The following is a 22,106-nucleotide window of genomic DNA, read 5'->3' as shown; positions in this document are numbered from 1 at the left end:
GTTACTATGTTTATTACGGTAGTGCCTAGAGACCAACCAAGAACAGAGCTCCATTGTATAGGTGCTGTACAAACTCAGAGTAGAAGACAGCCACTTCCCCAAAGAGCGTACAGTCTAACTATCATTCTATTCTGCTGTATACCCCGTAATTGAGGTGAACCAGAATTAATTACCAGGAAACTATAAGGAATATGTTGTGTGTGTACCTGTGGGTTCTGGAGTAGTGATATTAGCTTCTGCGGGTGGCCCGTCACCAACCTCATTTACTGCTACAATGGTAAACCTATAGTAAATCAAAGAGAGATTTTATGGAACATTATAAATGCCTGAAAAAATGCCTTCTGAAGTAGAACAATTGAGTCTCACATGCTTATCATGTTTCTCCTTCAGTGAAAAAAGCTGTTTAAATAAAGTCATTCGGGGACAAATTCTAATAAAAATATAATCACATGAGGAGTTGAACTCACTAGCTTTGCAAGATAAGGTAACACAATCTAATAAATTACATAGCTACATGCTGCCTTCAGAGTTATGCAGGCAACTCAGTTTCATCTCAAGGGAAGATCTATAGTCACCTTTGAGAGCAGAATGTGGCCATTTGGAGTTTAGTTAAACTGAAGGGAAATTTACAAATGCTAAATTAGTTAGAAAAAGGGCTCCCCTATAATTCTCTGAACACAACAGAAATGTGCACCACGAAGGGAAAAAATAAAAATATAAAAGGTTACTGAATTCAAAATTCCACATTCTGGCACTGCATCAGATTGTCACCCCACTCCCCAAAGTGATTTGCTTTTGCCTAAATTCTGATCTCAATGATACATGAGGAAATCTAAAAGAACTCCATCAATTTAAATTGAGATATGCCAATTTTCACAACAGCACAACTGAGAGGAGAATTTTGCCCACTGATTCTGCAAAAGCAGTGTTAACGTGCACTCTGTTCTGCCAGTCAGAACCACTCTCACCCCACATACACACACAGATCTCTGGATTGTAGGAACTCTACTGCCTGCTTTATGACACTAAGGGCACACACTGTCCAGCTGATCACCTTTTTTTTTGTACCTGTAAGTGGTGTTAGGAAAGGTGGAGTAGAACTGGAAACTTTGACCTCTGGATGCTGTGCGCAGTTCCTGCTTTTCACTGGTTAACAGTAAATTATATCCAACAATCAATCCACTGGGGAAAAGTGGTGGAGACCAACTAATTTCCACGGTGTCGGGCCCCGAACTTTGAATATCTTTAATGATAGGAGCTGTAACAGGAACTGCAAAAGACGGAAATCACTGGCTGTAGACTTGGTTTTTCAGATGTGATTTTTGGCAGATGGCTGGGAGAAGATGAGGGGGTGGAATGAGAAATCTTCTATGTTTAATTGGAAAAACATATGAATAGGTTTATCAATCCCACATTCCTCTTGGCAGTACCATGCACTCCTAGGTCACAGTGTTTATCATAAGCCAAAGAAGGAAAATTTTGCGTGGCCTTTATTGTTTTGTCACCATCACCTGAAGCCATGGGTCAAAATCCATCATTCTGAGGTAGACAAATTAGAACCACATAATTTTGTGTGGGGGGGCTTCAGACGGGACCTTAAAAACTAAAGGTCTATCTGCTGTGAGCAGTTACTATAGATCTTGTGATACATGTTCTTACAAACAGTATGTCCTTAGCCAAAATTCCCCTCCCACTCCATTGTACAAAGTGCTGTGCACCCATTTGGTTGTCGTCCTACCTCCAGAATGTAGCCTACACCTTAGGCTAATTTTCTATAGTGCTGCCTTTAGTTCTGGAAGCATTTACCCAGTTCCTTCAGCATGAGAGGCGCTATATAAATCTAAATTCATTATTACTCAATGTCTAAACTTTTAGAAACTTAGCCACTTAAACATCTAAATCTTTTGAGGTTCAGCCACGTCTAATTTAAATATAACCTAATGATTTACATAACAGGTTCACAACCAGCACAATACAATGCAAATGCAAAAAACAAAAACAACATTTCTTTTTTTATTTATGCCTCAAAGTAAGGATCTACCCTTATCCAAAGCCCAGAGAATAGAATGGAAAGACTCACATTGATTTCAATGAGCTTTGAAGCCTAAAGCCTAAAACAAACAAGTACTCTTTCCCCCCCCCCCTACTGACACCACCAATTTCTGCTGATAGTTTCCTCCTGCCCTGGTGCGCTGAACCTCACCTAAAAGTCACTGTGGATTTTGTTTGGTGGTGGATACAATATATTTTGTACCGATTTTTTTCTTGTTATATATTCCTTGGATATACATGATAATATTCAGAGGTAAAAGACTTGGCATTTTCCCTATGTGTCCCTACAAGGGCAAGAAGATGTGTTAAAAATGCTATCACTGTCAATGCGAAAGCCCAAAAAAGTCTATTAGAGATGGACTGAAAAATTACATTTGAAAACAAAGACACATGACTTTCACTCTGCAATGGTCACATTCCACAGAAGCTCACCATGCAAACAGGTGGAAATATAATTGTGTAAGAGATATGATAGGTCTGAATGCACAATGCACTCACCCCATGAGGCAGTTGTTAACATCTAGAGCAAAAATGGTGAGACACACTAGCAGCATGTGACTCTCTACACTGGCATACAAAAGAATCAAGAGCACTTCTTAAAGGTTAGAAAATATACATACAATATCTACTCCCTCTTCTGCCCACAGCCCTTTCATTTAAAAAGGATTGTTGTAAGTATACGTGATTAAAGCTACATGTGTGATGGAGAGATTTGCATTTTTTCAGATAGGCTTAGCCCATTCCTACTCATGTAGCTTTTCCTCTTTTTCTTTCAACCTTATTGTTGTAATTTTAAAACTCTCGAAACACCTGAAAATAAATGTTTCAAAATGGAAACCATTCAGAGGGTCATTAGTGACACTCTGAGTCAAACAAACGGATTATGAGTCATCTTTGTCTCACTACTGCAGAGAAATGTAAGATTATCATGCTTTTTCCATTCCGTTGCTGCAGTTAAACACATTTTAACTTGAACAAACTTTAGAAATGCAAACTAGCCCATCGAGGCCAAAAGTTTCAACCATCAGTTTTGTGTCTACAAAAATAATCATCAAAGCATTTGCACTCATAAAGCTGCATGAACACAGATCAGGTAACTGAGCACCCAATGACCCAATCTGCCCTCATAATTTTGAAGAAGCAAGCACTTCCATATGCCTTTTTGTAGGAATCATAACTGAAAATTCAGCCCAAACTCTTTCAGATTAAGCTAAAGAATCTTTAGTAATATTACCTAGCAGTCTGCAATTTTACAACATATAATGAACATATGCTTCTGAAAGGGATAGATAAGACAGAAAACATCATAATTCCACTATATCAATCCATGGTACGCCCACCCCTTGAATATTGCATGCAGGTCTGGTCACTCTGTCTCAAAAAAGATATATTAATATTGGTGCAGAGGTTCAGAGAAGGGCAAAGAAAATGATTAGGGATATGGAACAGCATCCATATGAGGAAAGATTAAAAAGACTGAGACTCTTTATCTTAAACCAGAGATGCTTAAGGGATCTGCAAAATTATGAATGGAGTGGAGAAAGTGAATAGGGAAATGTAATTTATCCCTTCACATAATACAAGAACTGGGAGTCACCCATGAATCATAGAAATATAGGACTTGAAGGGACCTCGATAGGTCATGTAGTCCAGTCCCCTGCACTGAGGTAGAACTAAATATAATCTAGACAATCCCAGACAAGTATTTGCATAACTTCTTCTTAAAAACTCCTATGATGGAGATTCCACAACCTCCCTAAGTAATTTGTTCCAGTGCTTAAAAACCCTATAGTTAGGAAGTTTTTCCTAATGTCTACCCTAAATCTCTCTTGCTGCAATTTAAAGCCCATTACTTCTTGTCCTGTCCTCAGTGGATAAGGAGAACAATTTATTGCTCTCTTCTTTATAACAATATTTTACATACTTGAAGACTGTTACCATGTCCCCCCCTCAGTCTTTTCTTCTCCAAACTAAAGAAACCCAATTCTTTCAATTTTTCCTCATAGATCATGTTCTCTAGACCATTAATCATTTTCGTTGCTCTCCTTTGAGCTTTCTCCAATTTGTCCATATCTTTCCTGAAATGTGGTGCCCAGAACTGGACACAGTACTCCAGTTGAGGCTTAACAGTTCTGAGTCAACCGGAAGAATTAATTTACATGTCTTGCTTACAACACTCTTGTTCATATATCCCAGAACGATGTTCGCTTTTTTTTTTTGCGCAAGAATATTATATTGGTGACTCATATTTTGTTTGTGATCCACTATGATCCCCAGATCCTTTTCTGCAGTACTCCTTCCTAGGAAGTCTTTTCCCATTTTGTATTTGTGCAATTGATTATTCCTTCCTAAGTGAAATACTTTGTATTTGCCCTTCTTGAATTTCATTCTTTTTATTTCAGACCATTTCTCCAGTTTGTCCAGATCATTTTTAATTCCAATACTGTCCTCCAAAGTGCCTGCAACCCCTCCCAGCATGGTATCATCGGCAAATTTTATAAGTGTACTCTCTGTGACATTATCCAAATAATTTCTGAAGATATTGAATAGAAATGGACCTGGGACAGATCAGGGGTACTGGAACATTTTGTATAGTGGGGATACTGAGAGCCATTGAACCAAACTGTAAACCCTGCACATGATGGAAATCACTTCAAGCCAGAGGGTGCGGCAGCACCCCCAACACCCTTATTTCAAGAACCTATGGGACAGCGCTCTGTGGGACCCCACTTGATATGCCCTTCCAGCTTGACTGTGAACCTTTGATACCTATTTTCCGAGTATAGTTTTCCAACCAGTTGTTTACCACCTCACAGTTGGTTTGTCTAGGCTGTATTTCCCTAGTTTGCTTATGAGAAGGTCATGTGAGACAGTATCAAAAGCCTCTCTAAAAATCAAGATTTATCACATCCACTGATTCCCCCTATCCACAAGACTTGTTACCCTATCAAAGAAGGATATCAGGTTGGTTTGGTATGATTTGTTCTTGACAAATACCTGTTGACTGTTATTTATCACCTTATTATCTTCTAGGTACTTACAAATTGATTGGTTATTTGCTCCATTTTCTTTCTGGGTACCCAACTTAAGATGGCTGCTCTATAAATCCCTGGGTTGTCCTTATTCCCCTTTTTATAGATAGGTACTATATTTGCCCTTTTCCAGACCTCTGGGATCTCTTCCATCCTCCATGGGTTCTCACCCAGTTCCTTAAGTGTTTTAGGATGTATTTTGTTGGGCCCTGCTAACTTAAAGACATCTAATTTGTATAAGTAAGTCTTAACTTGTTCTATTGCTTAACTATTTTAGCCTCAGATCCCACACTATTTACATTGATGTTTATCGTCCAATCACTGCTAACCTTTCTAGTGAAAACTGAAACATTTCAGCCATTTCTCCGGTTTCTTCTGCTATTGAAATTAATAGGCAGCAGATTTAAAACAAACAAAAGGAAGTACTTCTTCACACAACTCATCCACATGGGATGTTGTGAAGGCCAAAAGCATGACTTAGATAAGACTTAGATAAGTTCATAAAGGATAGGTCCATCAACGGCCAATAGCCAAGATGGTCACGGACACAGCCCCATACTCTGAGTGTCCCTAAACCTCCCACTGCCAGAAGCTGGGAGTGGATGACAGGAGATGGATCAGTCAAAATTACCTTGTTCTGTTCATTCCCCCTGAAGCATCTGGCAGTGGCCATTGTCAGAAACTGGATACAGAATGGCTGTTCTTATGAAAGTCAATGATAAGTAGTTTTCTGCTTTAGAATCATGACATCAAAAGAAACTAAAGCTTTTTAGCACTTCCCTTGAAGCTGTGACCAACAGTGTAATTACCTCCAAATGCATGAGTCCGGTAACTGGGACTAGACGGAGAATAGAGCTGCATCTGAGATGTGATGATCCAAACTACTCGAAACACATATTCTGTGAAGGCTTGAAGATTACTCACTGTGTACGAATGCTCAGATACTACCTAGATCAATACACATACATATAATCATTATCACTGTTCCTCTATCTGGAGTTACCATGTAGGATCTCAGTCAAGCCTGATATGACAACATAAAACAATATGTACATATTAGGATGTCACAGACCTAATTCCAAGAATCCCTTATAAAGCTGAACAAGTTCTAGATCAGGAGTAGGCAACCTATGGCACGCGTGCCGAAGGCGGCACGTGAGCTGATTTTCAGTGGCACTCACACTGCCCGGGTCCTGGCCACTGGTCCAGGGGGCTCTGCATTTTAATTTAATTTTAAATGAAGCTTCTTAAACAATTTAAAAACCTTATTTACTTTACATACAACAATAGTTCAGTTATATATTATAGACTTATAGAAAGAGACCTTCTAAAAACATTAAAATGTATTACTGGCACATGAAACCTTAAATTAGAGTGAATAAATGAAGACTTGGCACAGCACTTCTGAAAGGTTGCCAACCCCTGTTCTAGATAATTCATTTCCCTTAAACATTATGTACTGATTCCTCCTTTAACACTTTCTTCAAAACCCATTGCCAAATCTCATCAAATATTGGATGGATGGATGGAAAACAATATCAGGAAGATACGACATTGGCCTGGAAGAGATCTCCTAGGTCAGATCAAATCCCCTGCTACCACAAGCAACCCAACATATAATCCTGCTCCTAAATTTATCAAGCTCCATCTTAAAACTAGCTAGGTTGTTTGCCCCCACTATGCCTATTGCTCCAGAACCTCACTTCTCTGATAGTTAGAAACCTTCTAATTTCCAGCCTGACTTAATTAATTAATTAATTAATGTAAAGAATATTCTAATTTTAAGCAAATAAATAGCGAAAACAGTAAAATATTAAATATATTAACATCAGTAAATTTTAAATTGTTGTCACTCACCCACAGGCTTCTGGGTACCTAACAAATAACTTAAACTTAACATAATAGTCATTTTACCCAAATAAATCCAAGAAAAAAAATAAACAAAAAACATCCCCAACAATCCACCACCAACATAACAAAAATACACAAAGAATCCCCAAATGCTTTACAATCTTAACAAATTATACACAAGAATCATGTCATTCGCCACTCAAATTTAGCCATTTCTGGTGTGAAATGTGGCAACTCTTTTATAGCGTACAAGAATAATAGAGGATAGGTGAGGAGAGGAAGTGAAGAATATCTTTCCAATTGAATCAAGACTGGATTGTAAATTAGACTAGGTTGTTTTATTAAAAGAGGAATTTATTTTGTCCTCCCTTACCTCAGCATACCTCCAGTCTCCAGGGAGCTGATTGTACTTCCACTGAATAATATATGTCACCCCAGAGATATTAGCCAACTTCCATCTCAATGTCACATTGTGGCTTCCAATGGTAGATGCAAATGGTGCTGTAGGTGTGTTCAAATAATCTGAGTGTGGAAACCAATAAAACACAAACAAGGCTTAAATCATTAATCCTCTCCCTGGCGTATTCTGTGGCAGCTTCTGGGCAGTAGGAGAATGCAGCAGCATTCTCTGAAGGACTGATGTTACGCTGGAATATACTTTGGTGGTGATACACCTAGTACATTGGATAAAAGTAAAGTGCATCTTGCCCCAGGGACCTGGCACATTCAGCAGTTGTGAAGCTGATAAAAACATGGAAAACGTGCATATCAGGAAAAGAGTTACAGAATGAACCATAGTAATGTTATAAGACAATTGATACTTTAATATTAACTGGCCAAACTCATCACTGGTGTAAGTGGGTGCAGCTATACTGAAGTGAATGGACATATACCCATCTGTGTTAGTGGTGAATCTGGCCTATTATGTTGAATTATATCCCTTAAATGGAAGCTTTGGGAGATCCGTCCATTTCTTTACTGTCCTCAAGTCCTTCTCCACTCAGTGCCTGGTAAAACATTGAAGGGAAACTCCTTCCATCAAAACACTTAAAGTATGTGTTTAAGGTTAAGCTCATGTGCAGTCACGTACATGCTTCAATGGGATTACTTGGGTGCTCAAAGTTAAACACATGCTTTAAAATACTGGTCCCCAAACCAGCAAAGCACTAAGGCATGTGTTTAATTTTAAGCACATACATAGTCCCAGTGAAGTGTTCTACTGAACTACACAAGTTAAACATATGTTTAGTGCTTTGCTGGATTGGGGACCAATATTTAAACAATCATGTGGAAGGTCATGATTGGATGACCTGCCAAATGATGAACTTGCAGATAACAGACACTACAGAAACTAGACATGGAATAAAGAATGGGGCATCTTCCATTTAAAATGTTGGTTCCATTTTACTTAGAATTTTGCAACCATGATGAAATTACTATCTGTGACAAAATTGGAAATACTTTCTTAATTTTTTTGGCTTGGTTTGGTTTAAGTGAAGTCCCTAGTCCATAAACAAAATCAAGGCTGCTTTTGTCAATGCACATTTGTGGTATGCCAGAGTTATACTGTAACTTAGAACCATTGCAATATGGCTTCCTCCCTATGTCCTATCACAACTGGGAAGATATGAGGTGGGGCATTCATGCTTTTAGTCCCTCTGATTTTCCTTTCTACAGCTATCAGCAAAACTTTTCAGAAGAATGCAACCAGTTGTGGATCTTGCTCTCTGCCTTCTTGTCAGATACAGGGTTTGATCATATTAGGGCACAAAGTAACATGTACCTGTTCAGTCATGCCTTTTAATATATTTCCATTCAGGCAAAGATTGGGTTTGCTGTGCAACTTTATATAAATCTTCCCCCTCCCCCGGTATCACCAATAGTGTGTGTGTGTGTGTGTGTGTGTGTGTGTGTGTGTGTGTGTGTGTGTGTGTGTGTGTGTGTACACACTAAATATGGGTGATCCCGGGGGGGGGGGGAGATTTATATAAAGTTGCACAGCAAACCCAATCTTTGCCTGAATGGAAATATATTAAAAGGCATTACTGAACAGGTACATGTTACTTTGTATATATATATACACACACATACATATATACATACACACACTATATATATATATTTATATAAAGTTGTATTGGGGCATTAGCATGCTGCCCGTTGCTTTGGGAACTTGGTGCCTCACATTCAGTTTCAAAACAAGCGCATATATATATATATATATATATATATATATATATATATATATATATATATATCTAGATATATATATATATATATGTGCTTGTTGGAATATACTTGGTGGTGATATATATATATACGCTTGTTTTGAAACTGAATGTGAGGCACCAAGTTCCCAAAGCAACGGGCAGCATGCTAATGCCCCAATACATTTTTTATTATGATATTATGAGCCCAGCAAAGCATTTATTATAAAGCTTTGCTGAATGGAAATCCCTACATTTTTTCAGCCAGATAGGGTAGATCCATAGGTGCTGGAACTAAGGGAGCTGAGGCTGCTGCTGCACCCCCAGTTTGAAGTGGTTTCCAACATATACAGGGTTTTCAGTTTGCTTCAGTGGCTCTCAGCACCCCCACTATGCAAATTGTTCCAGCACCCCTGGTAGATCACTCAGGGTAGGGTTCACTAAGCATTGGCCTGACTGCTTCCATGGAAATCAAAAGGAGTTTTTACCATTGACTTCAACAGAAGCAGAGTTGGGCCATAGCTGAGTGCGTTTGAAAATCCCACCATAAACTTCTGCATTTATATCCAAAAATTCCCAAGTTCCTGGAAGAAAAAGCCTACTTTTTGTAATACAGCAGCCATCTCTTTACTTTTAAGCTACAATAAGAATCAGAAAAGGAACAGGACATTCCTGGCCCTGTTCAAAGACAATCAGATAACAAAAGCAAAAGGATACTCCTAGAAATTAGTTCAGCAAACCCTGGGTTATGGCACAGCACTATGTCCGTGCTTACCTTGTACTTCAGCGCCATAAGCCTCCTCTGCACAGCTGCAGCCAAACTTACAGGAAACTCTCTGTATAAAACATAGAGTTTGCCAGTTAGTTTTGTTTCAATGGGATGTCTTGTTAGAAGCATCCAGACACATTTCTAGTACACAGGAATACCACAAGAGTAGTTATATTCATTCTAAAAACATTGGCACCTTAGGCTCATTCCAAAAATCTATTGGCATCAATGGCAATCTTTCCACTGACTTCAATGGGCATTGGATCAGGTTCTGTATTCCCGATATTGCCCATTTGCTGCAACGCACAAATCTGGGGACAATTCCTGCTCACTTTACACATTTAAGACTTCAGTGAGAATACCTGAGGAAGGGAAGCAGAATATGGCTCATTTAACTTACTATTGATGAGAAGCCCTGAGCATTGAGCCCAACCCTTCTTGCTCCAACTATTTCCCACAAATGCTCCCTGCTCTTGGCCAATAAGCTGTATTGGACGTTTTTTTAAAAACACATCTACCATCTAACTTCTTGTTATTATTTTTTATCTGTGTTATAGTTGTGTCTATAGGTCTTAACCACCCCCGGAGCCCTAGTGCAGCCCACACTGAACAAATACATAGTAAGAAGAGAGTCCCTGCCCCAAAGAGCTTAACATCTAAATAGAGAAGATAGACAAAGGAAGCCTCACTAGCTCTATTTTACAGCGCCACTGAACTGAGACGCAGAGGGTAACATTTTCTAAAGCACCCAAATAACTGACAATCCTAAGCCTACTTTTAAAAGTGACCTAAGCACATAGGAGCCTGAGCCTCACTGAAAGTCAATAACTAAATAAGCAATGACTCCAGCTTGCTTTTCTGGCTGCTAGTAAGGAATGAGAGGGGGCTCAGACTGGAGGGGCAGGATTTATATACACTCCCCCAGCTGTGCAGGGGCCAATGGCTTACCTGAGCCCCACCGGCCTGGCCATCAATTCAGGTGATGCCTTCTCCCCTCCCGATTCCCAAAGGAGGGGAACCCTTAAAGGAGATACTATCCTTTTTTTTATGCCAGTCCCAACAAAGCTCCCCCACCATGAGAATTTTCTCTGCTGTATTTTAGTTAGGCTCATTTACATTGCAAGATTGTCTGGTTTACAAAAGCTGAAGATAAAATGCCCCAGCTTTATAATCTCTGTTCATACAGCAAACAACTATCAAGTAATAATTAACTTTTGGGTCATTAAGGTGACATGTTATATTAGGTGGCATTTTTTGTCTTGGTAACTTTAAATGATTCTACTGTACACATTTCCTGCAGCTCACTGAAACTGATAAGAGAAAATTGCCCTAGCACAAAGTAAAGGCTTATTTCCAAAGTTCATGCATTAAAGAAGTGGCTCTTTGTGTTTTATTATTATTAGCAAGGTGCAACGTTTCCAAGAGAAATATCTTGGTCAAGGAAAGGCAAACGGTACAAATACCAGCAGTCATGCTTCTGTGTGGCACTAGGACAGCGTTGAATTGGGTGACCAGATGTCCCATTTTTAAAGGGACAGTCCCATATTTAAGCCCTCCTGTCGGTGTCCAGACTTTTTCTTTAAAATGGGCAAATTGTCCCGTATTTTCTGTCTCCCCCCATCAGTAGTGGCGGGTCCTGCTGCTGGCCGGATCCCAGCTCGCCAGCCACCCGCCCAGCATCACTCCCTACTCCCCCTGCTAGTCTGCCCCCGCTGTGTGCTGGCTTTCGGCCAGCAGGGCCTCACCCCCCGCCATCCCATTTGCAGCCGGTGCTGGCTGTGCGCTGTGAGCTGCGGTGGCTGGTGAGTGAGGGCAGGCGCCAGGTGGCAGCCAGCTACGTGTCACCTCTGCTGCCCACCCATTGGCCCTTTACGTGCTCCCTCTCTTGCTGTTCTCTCCCTTCTTTGCCCCCTCCCCCCCACAGCCCTGCTGCTCCTCGATATCCCCTCCGGCAGGGGGCATCCTGCTCCCAGCACTGTGCAGAGAACCAGCCCCTGGTCAGAGCACTCAGCTCACCAACAGCCTGGCTGGAAGGCTCCTTCCTTCCCCCACTGCCTCTGGCTGGGCCGGCATCCTGGGGCAGCCCAAGATCCTCTGGGCAGGGGCGCTGGCCAGGAGGAGCCAAGCCCTGCATGTGCCAAAGCCCCACATAGCACTGCCACGAGGAAGCCGCTCTGCCACTCAGCTAAGCTCTAGAGTGGTGGGAGGGGGGAAGCAATTTCCAGCCTGTTCCCACCCTGAACCTGCAGGCTCCACAGCAGCCCCTGAGGAAGGGGCTTAGCACCCTCTTCACCACCCTCACCCCGACCCTGGGTCCTGCCCCCAGGGAGCACAGGGCTGCTCTGTCCCTAGGTACCCTCCCTGGCTGAGCCACCTCTCTGGCCGGTTTCCATGAAGCCCCTGCAGTCAGCTTCCCTGGCTATGCCTTAGGCTCAACCCCTTCCAGCCTGCACTGTAGCTAGGGTTACCAGACAGCAAGTGTGAAAAATCGGGATGGGGGTGGGGGATAATAGGAGCCTATATAAGAAAAAGACCCAAAAACCAGGACTGTCCCTATAAAATTGAGACATCTGGCTCAGTCAACCTGATGTTAATTTGAATGTTTGTTCTGCATAGTTCTGATTGATTGCCGTTGAACTCGCTTGAATACGAGTAATTTTACCAGGTGTCCCGTATTCAGCATAGCAAATATGGTCACCCTAGTGTTACAACAGCTTTACAAACTGTAAGCTGCAGGTCTACTTAATGTCTTAATCATTGACAGTCAAGAATGTTTGGGCTAAGGGCACACCTTCTCTTTACACTGGTTTGTACTGCTTTAAGGAAACTATAAAGTGCTTCATTCAACAGACATATTTCCTGTCTTTTTTCTTTATTCTGTGTTTTCCTTCTTCCTTTTCCTATTGACAATTAATTGCTACAGCCCTAAACCTGATTTTGGCTCTTGCTGAGGAGAATAATAATAAACTTTTCCCTGGAGATTTTTAAAGGTAAATTTGCCATCTATTTCCCATGAAACCACGAAATCCTTGTTGTTGGTGGAATTTCCCCCTTTAAGTGCCGGATTCTGACTCCCTTATTCATGTTGAGTAGCACCTTATTCCATTGGTGTTCCAACTAACTTTAATGGGACTTCTCTTGGGAAAAGGTACTATTCAACAGCTGTAAGAATACTGCATTGTTTATTTATAGGCATTTTCTATGGCACTCATCACGACAGTATCTGAGCAACTCACATACATCAATGAAGTAGCCTCATAATGTCCCTGTGAGGAAAAGGGCTATTACCCATTTTACAGAAGGGACACTGAGGCCCACAATGATTAACATGTTACCCAACATCACACAGCAAGTCTGTGGCATAGCCAAGAACAGAACTCAGCTCCAGTCCACTCTTTAGCCACCGGACCATCTTTTCTCCTTCACAGGCTTAAAAATAAAGAAAATCTATGCCCCCATTTGAAAACCTCATCCATACACATCTACATTCAAACTTCACTTCTAGGCCAATGTACACTATGTATCTTATGTTTTTAACAAGAACACAGTGATGTAATGCCACAGGGTTTGCACAAGGCAATCAGACACCTGGATTTAAAATTTTGGGTATCAAAGTTGTGTTTCATTCTGCTGTGTGAACTGAAGTTATCATTTTAGGGTGTTTATACTGATCTTATTGGCATTTAACTTACCTCACATGCTCTGATGTAGGTCTGATTCTATAGAGAAGCAAACAAAAAGAGACATGCTTAGCAGGAATATAGTCTTTCAATAGTCCAATATACCAAATAAGGTAGTATTAACTCATCAGACATTTCTTAAACTCACAGAGTACATAGCAAACGCTTTTCAGTGACAAATGGCTGAAAAGAAGAAAATCCAAATTCAAAACTGGAAGGCCAGCATTTGAATTACGTCAAGTCTGACTGAGCTACCGATATCTCAAGAAAAGGAACCAAGTTCCTCTCAAACTTTTCCCTGGCAACTGCCCCAGAACCTGTGCTAGTTCTTGTCCAGATATTACTGGTTAACAGCAGGAAACATGGTGATAACATGTATTCTAAAGACAGGGGTCTAGCAGGGCCTGGTGCAGAAAGGTGTTGAACACTGACAATTTAACTGACTGAAAACCCAGAAGGGGAATTTAATTTTCATTGAATGTTAGTGTTCTCTGTTCCCACCACACTGTGGCAGACATAATGCAGGTTTGTATTGTGAAGGTACCCCCATACCAAGAACTAGTGATTCCCAGGTTAATGTACTCTATTTCGAACACTTCTGAACTAAACTTACTGGAAAACAAATTATGGCTATTAAATTTTTTTAGTATAAAAAGACCGGTTAGTATAAAAAGACTGGTAGAATACTTTTGGATAATTTATCAGACAAAATCAAAGCATAGGAAGTGGAACTTTGACTAATACAGTACTTACACATTGCAGTGGGCAACTGTTTTGTACTGTTGCATTCCAAAATTGACATCCCTGTGTGCACTGCAAGAAAGACCGTGAATAGTTAGTACTTTAAAAGAGTTGCAGTCAAACAAGGAGGAAGGATGGTCCTGCGGTTAGGATGCTAATCTGGGAAACCTAGGGTCAATTTCTTGCTCTGCCACAGACTTCTGATATTATCTTGGGCAAACATGTAAACTTTCTATGCCTCAGTTCCCCATGCGTAAAATGGGGTAACAGCACTTCTCTTCCTCATGGAGATAAATACATTAAAGATTTTGAGATGCTTATACACTATGGTAACGGGGCCTAGATAGACAGATAAAACTCCTGAAAGTTTCCTCTGAAAATTAATATAATGAATAAACATAGAAGTTTGTGTGAGTGATCCACACAACCACTTCTAGACAGGACCTTGACACAGCCATCCTGACTGAGGGTACTGTAATGGCTGGTGTGCAACTCCATCATTTTGGTCTAGACTGCAGCTTTACACTGTGCCCTGAGAGAGGGATGGTGCCAGCTGCAAAGCTCCAGGAACAAAGCAAAGAATTAATTTTGTCCAAGGGAGCTCCAGTTCCTCTCTTGCTCCAGGAAGGAAGTAAATTAATTAATTCACCCCCATCAGAAAGCTCTTTCCTTGATCTGGCCAGGGTGGAGCAAGCAGTCCTTTCAAGTCTATTCCTGACTCGCGGGTAGAGAGAAGGAACAAATTTGCCATAAACAGGCCAAAACATAAAAAACGGACCTTCCAAAAATCATGAAATTGGCTTAACATCATGATATTTAAAAAAATAATAATAAATGTTGGATTTTTTATTTATCTTCTGGTTTTGAAATTGTGTGAATTACATTTCAAACTTTTTTCTGCTTCCAGGAGGTCTACAAACTTCCTTTAAAAAAAAAAAGTTGAAATTCTCTCACAATCACCTGACTCCAAAAGCTGGGGCTTTACGAAAAACACCAAATATCACAACGCATAAGAAAATCATGATAATTGGCAACTCTCGATCTCAGCAAAGACACTAGGTGAGTAAGGGGGCAGCGCTGCATGGCCAAGTAAACATTGTGACAATCTAGCTTTTTGCGCTCACATGACCCCCGCCACCCCACACTCGAGACCATTTGCAGAGAGACTGTAATTCACTAAAGATTGTGGATAACATTGATGATTGAATCCTCCATGCATCCAGCAAATAAGTGGGAAAAAGCCTTCAAGGGGCCTGTGGCTATCAGGATGAACTGTGTTAGAGATCCAAGATTTCTATGGGAACCTCTCCTGAAGGCTGCTGCTCCTTCCAAAAATCACCCCATCAAAAGTTTGTGTTAACCTGTAGAGATCTCCAGTATAAACCCAAACATGTATAGCTCTATAGAAGTCTAACACAACATCTTAAAAATAGCATTTTCAGTTTCCTGCCTGTCAAATTTATGAGAAAATAAGATGGGTGTGTTATTTTAAATTTACTAGACTACCCAGAATGCAATAGTAAAAATTGTGTGCCTCTCATGGGTAGGGTGACCATATGTCCCATTTTGTCTGGAACAGTTCCCTTTTTAAGTTCTGTGCCGGCTGTCTTGATTTCTTTGACAAAAATGGGCATTTGTCCTGTTTGCTCTTGCGAATTGATCAATTGGCAAGCGCAAACGAACAAATGCTCAGTTTACAAAAAAAGCCGGGTGCAACCCGAAATGGGGCGCAGAGGAACATTGGGGTGGGGGGTGGCAACGCGAGGTGCCAGGCAGCAGGGCACAGAGCAGACCTGCACAACATGTGGCCCGTGGGGGGTGAGTAGGCAAGCGGTGGGGTGGGGCAAGCCAACGGCCGGCTGGCTGGCTGGCTGTTGAAGAGGCCAGTGGCAGGCTGGGGAGTGAGGGTGAGCCAGCAGCAGAGGGCGGGGGCAGCAGCAGAAGGTAAGAGGCCAGTGGCGGGCAGGCAGGTGAGCTGGAGGTGGGGGGAGCAAGGAAGCCGGCAGCAGGGAGGGGGGCTGAGGAGGCGGCGGGCGGGCAGTGGGGCGGGGTGGTGAGCCAGCGGGAGGCGGGAGGCTGAGGAACCAAGTGGACGGACAGTGGCGGGGAGCAGGTGAGCCGGCGGGGGGCGGGCCTGAGGAGGCGAGCGAGTGGGCAGTGGCGGGGAGCAGGTGAGCCAGCGGTGGGGGGGGGCTGAGGAGGCGAGCGGGCGGGCAGTGGCAGGGAGCAGGTGAGCTGGTGGCAGGGGAGGAGGGGGATGAGGAGGCAAGCAGGCGGCGAGGGGTATGGGGAGATGACGAGCCAAGTGGGCAGGCAGTGGCAGGGGGACAGGTGAGCCGGCAGCAGGGGACGGGGGCTAAGGAGGCGAGCGGGCAACAGGGGGGTGAGTAGGTGAGCCGGGGGGTGGGGGAATGATGAGCCGGACGGGCAGTGGCGGGTGGGCTTTATACTTGGGAGGGGTGAGGAGGCGAGTGGCAAGTCGGTGGCTGACCTGTTCTACTGATCTTGTCTCTCATAAAAATTGGTTCTTTTTGCTGCTTTTCTCTGGGCTGGGAGTTGCCCCAATGCTGCAAAGAGGGTGTTCCCAAAGGAAGGCGCTTGCTTCTAACCCCCGAGGCCGTCAGTATGTCTGCTCTTCTCTAATCAGCCCACTTGACAAGTTTGATTGTCCTTGGTCTGGCTCCCATCCCCTCTCCAAGGGTTGCAGCTGTCTGGAGGTGCCTGCCTTCCAAGCCTTCCTCATTCACACCTCATTCATTCAACAGGGCAATTGATTATAAAATGGGGGGGAAGATCTTAATCTACTTCTAGCAAATAAACATTTTTCTTTTACCTTAATTATATTACCTTAGGGGCCTGTTATAACATATTACCAAGATTCAATACCGCTGTTTCGGCAGGGCAGAGCTGGGGAAGGAGGGTTTGTTTCCGCATAGTGGGTGGCGTGGGGGGGGGGTGTTTCCGCGAGGCTGGGTGGTGCTGGGGGGTTGTGTTTTGGTGGGGGCTGGGGGGTTTCGGCCCTCAGCTGTTTTCTTTGGAGTAATATGGCCCTCGCCACTTTACGAGTTGTGCAGACCTGGCTAAGAGGGTCAGCCCCAGGCCCAGGCCCAGTGTCCGGAAGCGTGGAGCTTGGGCACTCAACCCCAGTCCCAGCCACAGACTGCACGGAGTGGGTCAGCTCCAGCCATCGTCAGCACAGGGCTCAGGCACTCAGCCCCAGCCCTGGACAGCATGGAGCTTGGGGGGAGTCAGCTGGAGCCCCAAGTGGCAGCGGCTCTGTCTAGCCATGCTGGCGCAGGGGGAGCAAGCCCAGGGCCATCCTGTTTGTACTTTAGGAAATATGGTCACCCTACTCATGTGAGCACTGATTCTGATGGAGACCCAAATTATCACAAATATTTCTTCATTCTGAATTTTGTAGACTCTAAACTGAAATAGGAGCCTGAACAGAGACCTATGCTCCACTATGGCAAATTCACTTTAAAAAAAAAATAAACATGTCTTTTTAAGAATATGGGCCAAATTCAGGCCTGTAGTAATTAGATGCAACTCCTCTGCAATCAACGGAGTTGCACCTACTTCTGCCAAGGCTTAATATGATCCACCATGCTGGCAAAGCAATAACCAGATATGACCATTGCACCCTAGTTATATATACAGCAATAACATAAGTAACTATGCAAACCATTACTCACAGCTGCACTGATATCACTAACATTGCAAGCATTAATGCCAAGCTCTCCTTCCTGTAAATGAAAAAATATATATATTTATAAGTGAGTTTAGATATCCAGTACTTCCTCTACTAAAAAAAATAGCAAAATAACAGCGTTTTCCTTCCTTCCTTCAATTTTTTTCCACCTCACGTGAAACTTTTAAAATTATTGCTGAAATGACAATCGCTTCTTACTTGCTTGAGAGTAATCAAAGAGTATCATTAGGATATGGAAGTTGGTGGAGTCAGCAGGAGTCAATTAAGTTATCTCAAGGAGGAATTTGGCCCTTTGTCTCCTGATTCATAGGTTCTGAGGCCAGAAGGGAATACTGTGATCATCCAGTCTGACTTCCTGTAGGCCACTGAGCTTCCCCAAAATAATTCCTTTTGAACTACTGCATCTCTTTTAAAGTCAAGACTGGATGTTCTTTTAAAAGTTGCTAGTGATGGAGAATCCACCATGACACTCTGTAAATTGTTCCACTGATTAACTACCTTCACTGTTAACATTTTATGCCTTATTTCCAGTCTGAATTTGTCTAGCTTCAGCTTCCAGCTATTGGGTTTTGCTATACCATTGTCTGCTAAACTGAAGATCCCATTATCAAATTCCTGTTCCCTATGTAGGTATTTATAGACTGTGATTAATCTTCTCTTTGCTAAGTTACATAGACTGAGCTCCTATAAGGCATGTTTTCCAATCCTTTGAGCCATCTCCAATTTATTCTGATTTACTGAGACAATAATAAATGCTTCATAAACAAACCTGGAACGCAAATGGCACAAGTCCAACTGGGTCTAACCTCCAAAATGCATGTTACAGATTTTGTTTCTTTAAATTAAGTGCTTTTCCTCTGGCCTCCTTCCGAAATGGCTATACCGAACCACATGACAACTGATTCTCTTCGGGTACCAAAAGTGCCTCAGAACTATGGTTCCTATTCCCAGAGCACCTGGTTTGAATTGTGCAAGACCAGGTACCTCTTCAGAAGTGCAAATGATTCTGGGATGCATTTAACCAGCTTTGAGTAGCTGAATGTGGGGTCATAGGACTTGATCCTACAAACGCTTATGGTGTGTGCTGAACTCTAAGCATGGGACTATTCTCATAGAGAGAAGTTGAACATGCACAAGTATTTGCAGGATAAGAGGCATATAGTGTGGCAATGGTTAAGAACCCCTGTCTGATGCAAAACAGTCACACAGCAGGTGTGATCACACAGGTACCCTTTGGATGGGGCAATGGAAGCTTTGAACTGTACTGACCTTGAGACCAGTTTTTTCTCATTTCAGTCCCCGTCACAATATTTTTAAGTGGCACATGGAATATGGATGCCACATGTTTGGCTTTTAAAGAACAGCGCTATGAAGCATGACAGAGCATTTCTCATTCAGAATTTATTTTAAAATTAATCAAAGAATCCTTGTTAGGAATATTATTATGACCTAAGCTCATAGCAGGAAAGATGAGTAACCCTTTCACTGCTGCCAGGGCTCTTTTATGCATCAGAAACAGGTTTTAAAGGCTGGCCATTTTAATAAGATCGTGTACCTGGTACATCCATCCTATAGATTTCATGTTCATAATCAGTATATTTTTCAGAACTGACAGAGCTAATCAGCCAGAACACATACAAAGTCATTTCTACAGAGCACAAGTACATGGTCTTCTAGACAAGATCAGTCGACATACTAAGCCAAATAAAAATGAAATTTGAAGCATAATTATTGGTCAGGTTTCAGTTAGAGTTTGGGCTTATCACCTTTATGCATCAACAGAAGGAAAACAAATAAATTCCACTTCACTACCCAAAGGAACACTATGAAAACATAAGATTAAAGATATAACAACCCACTCTTCTACTTAAAGGGACACCAGCAACTTGAAAGCTAGACAGTTTTATATGCTACATTTGCACTTAAGTCCCCTTCCAGTTGTTGTAATTTTACAGTTACACTTTCCTGTTTTTAAAATGTTTTATTCTTCCATGTTGCTGTGTGAAAGACCCATACAAATAGAAGGGTATATTGACTAGCTAATTTTACAGCAAACGCTGTAGATTAGACAGTCTATAAAAAAAAATAAAAAAATAGTTTTTGTTGTTTGTTTTTTTCCTGTAGTCTCTTCCAGTTACAGTAATCTGATGAATCATTGTAACGGAGGGGAAATAAAATTCAGATGGAGTATGATTAACTGGGTTTCCCCTTTAAAAGGTACGACATCCATTTTTCCACTGCAAACAATTTAAAAAACATTATTTCAGCCCCCAGTTTTACCCACATAGGTTCTTTACATACAATTTCAAACAAAGTGGTTTGCATTAGAAAATGCTAATTGTGGTAGCAACAATCATATATCTAAGAGTTAAGTATAATTTTTTCCAAAACTTACCAGGCCGCCTGTACATAAATTCTGACAATTAATCAAGAAAGTACAATATACTGTAGAAATCCATATGCAGTAAACAGAAAGAAGACTGACTAGCTTAGGCTTCCACACGTTAATGTTCCTCATAGCTTGAACGACAATTTCATCTGGCAGTCTGCTACTTTTCTTGTTTCTGCCTCATAGATTCCGTGGATTCTAGATGCCAGATAGAACATTGAAATGCGGAAGTTTTCTAAGTGTTAGTAAAATCATTGTTTATAATCAATCCATTCTATGACTTTGGGGCTTCCTGGATCACTTGTCTGGAAATTGTGCAACATCTATTTAATAGTTTCTTATTAAACCGCTCAGACAAAGGTGTCGACCGATGAAAGGTCACATGACTCCTTATCATTGAAGTGAAAAGAAAACTAAGTGGAGTGATCTTATCCTGGTATTATGGTGAATGAGGAAGAGAGGGAGAGAGGAGACCTGTTTGTATTTTCTCTTATGATGAAACAATTTTTAATCACTGTTTTTAAAAATGGCTTCAGGTAACACAGCTGTGCTGATTGGAGTGGTGAATAACTTTCTTAAAACATCTTTAACAAATAGTCCACTCTGGCCTGCACAACCATTTTAGCTGAGACTGTTTTTAATAACAGTTTCCAAATATGGTATATGGGGCCACATAAGTAGGGCCCTACCAAATTCACAGCCATGAAAAACGCATAACAAACCGTGAAATCTGGTCTTTTGTGTGCTTTTACCCTACACTATACAGATTTCATGGGGGAAGACAAGCATTTCTCAAACTGGGGGTCCTGACCCAAAAGAGGTTAGTGAGAGAGTCGGAAGGTTATTTTAGGTTGCAGTATTGACACCCTTATTTCTGCACTGCCTTCAGCGCTGGGTGGCCGGACAGCGGGGCTGTTTGCCAGACATTCAGCTCTGAAGGCAATGCCCCTCCAGCAGCAGTGTAGAAGGGTGACAATACCATAGCATGCATCCTTACTTCTGTGCTGCTGCTGGCAGCAGCATTGTCTTCAGAGCTGGGCTCCCAGCCAGCAGCCGCCGCTCGGTTACCAGATTTGCCCGTTACTTTGGGGTATGCTCATTTATTCGAGTTACTCTTCTGGGGGCAGGGTTTTCTTTGGTAATTCTATCAATGTACTGCTTGTGTCACATGTGTTTTCATATGGAGCTCTACTCCTCCCTTATGCAAGTCCCCTCCCAATGGAACTATCCTGCAGGACTTAGGTTCCCAAGGGCTGGGTTCCTCCACCCCAGAACTGGATGAAAACACACACACACACACACACACACACACACACACACACACTAGCAGGGCAAGTCTGAGTGGACTGGATCGATCAGCACTTTCAAGCTGACCCCCCACTTATATGCCCCTGGGCTCAATGGGCTGGATCAAGCAGCACTTTCAAGCTGTCACCCTTATGCGTACCAGATTCAGCACGTCCCTGTCTCCACTCTCACATCACAACTGTACTGGTAGTAACCTACTTTATTAGCAAACCTCACAGTATTTTGGGCACTACAGAGCTCTTTAGCTTATATAAAAGAAGTATTGCTGTAGAGTAAATGGGGAAGCTAAAACCACAAAAGAGTAAAGTTCGGCAAGAGAGAGAGAAGCAACCAGCTTAACCACTCAATTTATTTATTGAATAATA

The 22,106-nt window shown here is 42.0% G+C and overlaps 1 protein-coding gene across 1 annotated transcript in view; it reads right to left on the bottom strand.

Annotated features, from left to right (window-relative positions):
* Positions 1–20,619, bottom strand: part of ROS1 (ROS proto-oncogene 1, receptor tyrosine kinase) — a 93,880-nt gene extending 73,261 nt beyond the window's left edge. The window contains 9 exon segments of the mRNA XM_039530714.1: positions 207–283; positions 1,069–1,270; positions 5,894–6,032; positions 7,309–7,457; positions 9,918–9,978; positions 13,604–13,630; positions 14,345–14,404; positions 18,028–18,078; positions 20,440–20,619. Coding sequence (XP_039386648.1) covers positions 207–283; positions 1,069–1,270; positions 5,894–6,032; positions 7,309–7,457; positions 9,918–9,978; positions 13,604–13,630; positions 14,345–14,404; positions 18,028–18,078; positions 20,440–20,562 — 889 coding nt within the window. The 5' untranslated portion in view covers positions 20,563–20,619.
* Between the last annotated feature and the right edge of the window lie 1,487 nt (positions 20,620–22,106).

The sequence above is a fragment of the Mauremys reevesii genome, linkage group 3 (assembly GCF_016161935.1).
Source record: "Mauremys reevesii isolate NIE-2019 linkage group 3, ASM1616193v1, whole genome shotgun sequence".
Lineage (NCBI taxonomy): Eukaryota > Metazoa > Chordata > Testudines > Geoemydidae > Mauremys > Mauremys reevesii.
This window is presented reverse-complemented; position numbering and strand designations above follow the sequence as displayed.